The 5356-nt window shown below is 51.5% G+C and overlaps 1 protein-coding gene across 1 annotated transcript in view; it reads right to left on the reverse strand.

Annotated features, from left to right (window-relative positions):
• Positions 1–5356, reverse strand: part of Metrnl (meteorin, glial cell differentiation regulator-like) — a 24576-nt gene that overhangs the window by 10383 nt on the left and 8837 nt on the right. Inside the window, exon 2 of the mRNA XM_013033083.1 lies at positions 931–1316. Coding sequence (XP_012888537.1) covers positions 931–1316 — 386 coding nt within the window. The remainder of the gene's footprint in view (positions 1–930; positions 1317–5356) is intronic.

The following is a 5356-nucleotide window of genomic DNA, read 5'->3' on the forward strand; positions in this document are numbered from 1 at the left end:
GGGCTGGGAAGGTGGCTCAGTGGTAGAGCGCTTGCCTTGCATGCATGAGGCCCTGGGTTCGATTCCTCAGCACCACATAAGCAGAAAAAGCCAGAGACGGCCCTGTGGCTCACATGGTAGTGCACTCGCCTTGAGCTGAAGAGCTGAGGGACAGCGCCCAGGCCCAGAGTTCAGGCCCCATGACAGACAAAAAAAGAAAAAAAAGAAAAGAAAGCCTCTGGGACCTGTGACTGGCCCCATACTCGGGGATATCACAGCTCTGGGCTGTAGATCAGCCTTGGTATCTACCCAGAACTCAGTATTTCAGGGCTGTGGCAGATACAAAAATACACAGCCAGTGTGTAGGCCAGATGGAAGGGAAAAAGGCACCACCTCAAATAAATTATAGCCAGTCCCTTAGGAGCCAGGATACTAAGCCATTCTCAGGATCACTGTTGGTCCCACACATACATGCATACTTTTGGATGATCAACACCAACAGGTTCCTAAAGCTGGTGTGGCCCAAAGTAGACCATCGATCAGATATGGTGTTATTTTCAAATGGGATTTTGGTTGGAAAGGCTGTATTTCAAAAGTGTTTCATTTGTAGGTCCAACACCCACACACAGACCTCACACCACCCCATGAGGGGACACTTCAGGGATCTAGAGGCAAACCTGCATGGCCAAGCCACAGACAGGAAAGTGTCTCAACGGGGAGCAGAGGAGAGGGCAGGAAACAATTGGAATGCTCCTGAAAATCCACAAGGCACAGTGAGCCCAGGTAGCCACTTCATAAGCCACTCACCAGAGTGCGTGTGTGTGTGTGTGTGTGTGTGTGTGTGTGTGTGTGTGTGTGTGAGGACGGCCGAGCCACTCACCAGAGCGCATGTGTGTGTGTGTGTGTGTGTGTGTGTGCGCGAGCGGGGGTGAGGACGGCCGAGCCACTCACCAGAGCGCGCGTGCAGGTCAGGGCTGCTGTGTCTGCTCATCAGTTCATACTGGAAGCCTGTGGTCCTCCTGCTAATGTCCTGCTGGGGTGTAGCCTCCACAAACAGGCCACCCTGCTGCAGGCCAAAACACTGCACCTGGCCAGCCTCGCTGGCCCCGTCCTGTACCAGCAGTCTCAGTTCTCCAGTTTTTTCCAAGTAAATATTGGCGCCTGAGGAGTCCCTGAAGGGCTTGATGCACACCGTGAGGTGTCTGGATGGCAAGAAGGTGTTGGGCCGCAGGTTGACGATGAGGGCCCCGGTCGGGTACATCCACTCCACAGAGCCAGCTGAGCAGCGCAGATACACCTGCTCCACATCCTTGCTGTGCGCCTCGTGGGTCAGCCCACTGTGGGAAAAGGGGACAGCGTAAGCTCCTGACATCCTGTATGGAGCCCTCCCCAGGGGAGGACCACAAGAACCATTCACACTCGCCTGCCACTGCCTCAGGTGCTCAGGCCCCAAGCCAAGACGGAGACAGCAGCATGATGCTGCTCACTGCTATATGGCCTCTCCCACTCAGTCCCTTCCAATGAATCTGCTCCAAGAGTCAAGGTCAGCAAATCACCCAAAAGAGCAGAACAGCAGAACGATGATGCAGATTCCCAGGATGGTCAAGAAAAACAAAGGCTTGGATTCTTGTTACTGACGCTCTATGTTATGGGTACTATGCATTATGGCTGCTATAGGAGGTGCCCAGTAGCGATGACACTGCTCCACAGAACGCTTCTATACCAGCTGGGAGGGCCAGCAGTGGGGAGGGGATTATTCATAATGACCATTTTTCATTCATTTCTAAGCTGTAAGTCCTTGCATTGCCAATCATAATATTTAAATAAACTCAAATGTCATTAAGACAAGATCCACTATGAGAACAAAGGAAATGTCCTCCCTTAGGTGGGGACAGGGAGAATTTCCAGGACAAAAGGAAGGAAGATCTTCTGACGGGAATTTCTAAAGTAACAAGGTAATTCCACTCTTAAATGCTAAGTAGACAAAAGTAGATGCACTATTCTACACCCTCTGTGAGGCAGGTCCTAAAAAAGACAGCTCTGTTTTCAAAAAACTGAAATGACCCAAAACGCCGAAGTTTCCTCTGCCCAAAAGTTAATGCAAATATCAGACTGTCGGTAACAGTTACGTCATAACCACAAGTGGGACTACATTGAAACCAGTGACTTCAGCTAAGAGTTTATCCCATGAAATTTGGTTCTGAGCAGATCTCAGACAGGTTCACCCATATTCTTAGGATTTTTATGTGAAATAAATAAGGCTAAATCCAGAGCCCAGCCTGAGTGAGATCCCAGAAACCCATTCTACTTGGGAGAAAATGCACAACATATGGTATGCATTTACTGCTAGTGACTCAGCCAGGCCCCTAAATCTCACTTTTAATACAAGAACGGCTGCAAGCTGGGGCTGCAAGTTACCTCGCAGACCACATCAGAAGGAAGCCTGGAGGAAGAACTCCCTCCTGACCTTCTCTCCTCACCCCCACAAGGCCCTGGGTCATGAGCAGCAACTTGGCTACTCGGGCCACACATACAGAGCAAGCTTACTAATTACAGTCCATAAAACTCACACAAACTCATCTGACACCCATGTTGGGATGGGTGCGATTATAGTGCTATGCCAAAGCAAACCTAATTGTTGTGCTCCTCCTCCTACCTCCAACATCAAGGGACAGCTAACACCCAGCCTAGGCCCAGACTCAACTCTCCCAAATAAGGCACCAGCCACAGGCCTCTCCTCCCTCTCAGAGGTCCTGAGGATAGAGAGGAAGAGGACACTACATCAGAGGCTCTACGCTTTTGAGGGCATCTGTGACCTGTACAATGAAGGAGAAGCAGAAAAGCCCAGTCTCCCCCCATACCCAGTCCAACGGACCCTGGGGACAAGGAACTTAGTCTGAGGGCTGCTGTCCCCATAGCCACATGAGCACCACATGGGATGTCCACCAGGCTCCATTCATGCAGGAGGAACAAAAGAAGGGACACTCACAAGAGCAGAGGCCTGTTACCTGACTTATACCTGCATCTAGAAAGGGCCTGCGCCCGTTCCAGCACCAGTGGTTGTTCCTCCTCCATCAGAATTGCCTTAGATACTTGGCTGGAGAGCTTTGCGCGTTAAGTCCAATAGCACGCGATGCACATGACCTATTCTGACAAACAACCCCTGGGAACTGACCATCGTTGACAAATGGTCCATGCTGGTTCCTGCAGTACCTACTGCTCCCAAATCTCTCGACCCAGATATATCTAGAATCACAGAAGACCGGAAAAAAATGTCTGTTACAGTTGCTACAACTGCAAAAGGGAATACAACTTTAACAGTCGTGTGCAAGATTTTACCATCTTTTATGAGGTGCAGGTGATGTGCTAACTACCCCCAAATAAGGTAACTGCATTCCGCTGTCAATAAAACTAGACAAAACTCATTCTAGTCCACTTTATAAAACTGAAAATGCAGATTTGATTGTGGATTAAGCTAAATGAATGCTGCGTTTGCATGCATGTATGTACACACAGGTGTGCATATACAAGGGATCAAACATGCCCTGGCACACACCAGACAAACACTGTACAACTCAGCTACATCCCAGCCCAAGGTACTTCTTTAAAGTTAGCCAGGATGGGCCGGATCCACACGTGGACACACACGTTGGTGCTGCATGAGGAAGTGGTACGGTGGTGTGAGGACTCACACCCATCCCCAGCCCAGCAGCCCCAGTCACCAGCACAAGATGAAGGCCAGAAAGGCTTTCTGTCAAGGGTGAAACCAAAAGGTTCTGCTGACAAGGTTTGCCACTCCAGTCCCCACCTAGCCGGAGAGAGCCAACGTGTGACCACACCTACTGTGCTCTTGCTGATAGAGTGGAAAGTCCATAGTCCACCTTTATGGCCACCAGCTAATAAAGATTGGGGCACTGAACCTGTTCCCTAGGCCAGGATTTCAAAAACTCACACCTGATTTCTTGGAAACATGCAGAAGCATCCACACATCTGATGTGAGTGGCCAAAGCCATGTGGAGCGCCTCCCTTCCTAACAGAGGCCAGAATCCACCAGCATTTTGAGGTTCGCTCCACCCTGTGTTGGCTTCAGGAACAGATCATAAAAAGTCATAAACACCACGGAGCTGGCAAGCTCACCAACTCACTTCTCAGTAAGTCAGCTGATGTGTGAAATATTCTGATAAATGGGTTTGTGGCTTCAAGACAAGGGAGCCTTATTTATGCCCTCACTCGTGCCCAAAGCTCCAAGGTCCCCTGCAGTTGCCCTCTGCCAATCTCTGGGTTTGTAAGAGAGCAGGAGCGTGGTGACAGTGATGGGGAAAATCCAGGTAGACTGGATGCAGGCTGCACAGGTCCTGGGCTGGGACGTGCGACAAACTCCTGGAAGGTAGCCTCCAGTCACACAGGCTCCTGACAGCACAGAAAGGAGGTCAGCTCTTGCTGGAACCTGGACAAGGATTAGATTTCTGTTTCTGATTCACTAGGGCAGGGCACTCCAAGGCCCTGGGATGGAGTGCACTGGTTCACCAGCTGAGGCTGTGAGAAGGCAGCTAACTGCCATTAAGGGAAGGGCAGTCCCCAAACAGAACTGGTATCAGAGGCTGGCGGCCAGCTCTGTGCAGGCACCAGCCCTCCCCCAGAGCACCACCTCCACCCCTACTCAGAAGCTCAGGCTCTGCCAGGCAGGGGGATTTCTGCTGGGGGAGATGGCAGTGCTGGTGCTATCTATCAGGAGCCAGGGCTCGATCTCACCGTTCAACCCCACTGGCAGGAGTCTTGGGGAGGAAGGGGGGAGGGAGGGGGATTGTGGTCTTATGGTTTCCTCAGAAACCTGGGCACTGCTGACCTAGAGCCTGGACACTATATCAACTCAACCCCCAGCCTTCTTGGAAAACCAGCTTCACTAAAATCCCCTCTCTCTCCCTTTCTCCCTCTCTCTCTGTCTCTCTCTCTCACACACACATCTTCCCATCAGACCAGGACCCTGGATTTTAGAGGCACCCTGCCGATACAGTACCCTGAGGGCTGTCCCAAGTGCAGGCGGACCCACACACATATCAACACAGGACCCTCAGAAAACCACAGACCTGGCAACTTCCAAGGCACAAAACTAGCTTCACGCAGGACAGGGCCAGCAGTGCTGGTGTGCTAGGCATCTATCCTGAGTAACGTAAACAAACTAGAGGGTCCCCCCAAGCACACTTGTGACTTGTGCTCCCTTCCACGTCCACGCCTGTGACTGTGTCCATCCACGTCCACGCCTGTGACTGTGTCCTTCCACGTCCACGCCTGTGACCGTGTCCTTCCACGTCCACGCCTGTGACCGTGTCATCCACGTCCACGCCTGTGACCGTGTCATCCACGTCCACGCCTGTGA

Source organism: Dipodomys ordii, unplaced genomic scaffold (assembly GCF_000151885.1).
Source record: "Dipodomys ordii isolate 6190 unplaced genomic scaffold, Dord_2.0 Scaffold163, whole genome shotgun sequence".
NCBI lineage: Eukaryota > Metazoa > Chordata > Mammalia > Rodentia > Heteromyidae > Dipodomys > Dipodomys ordii.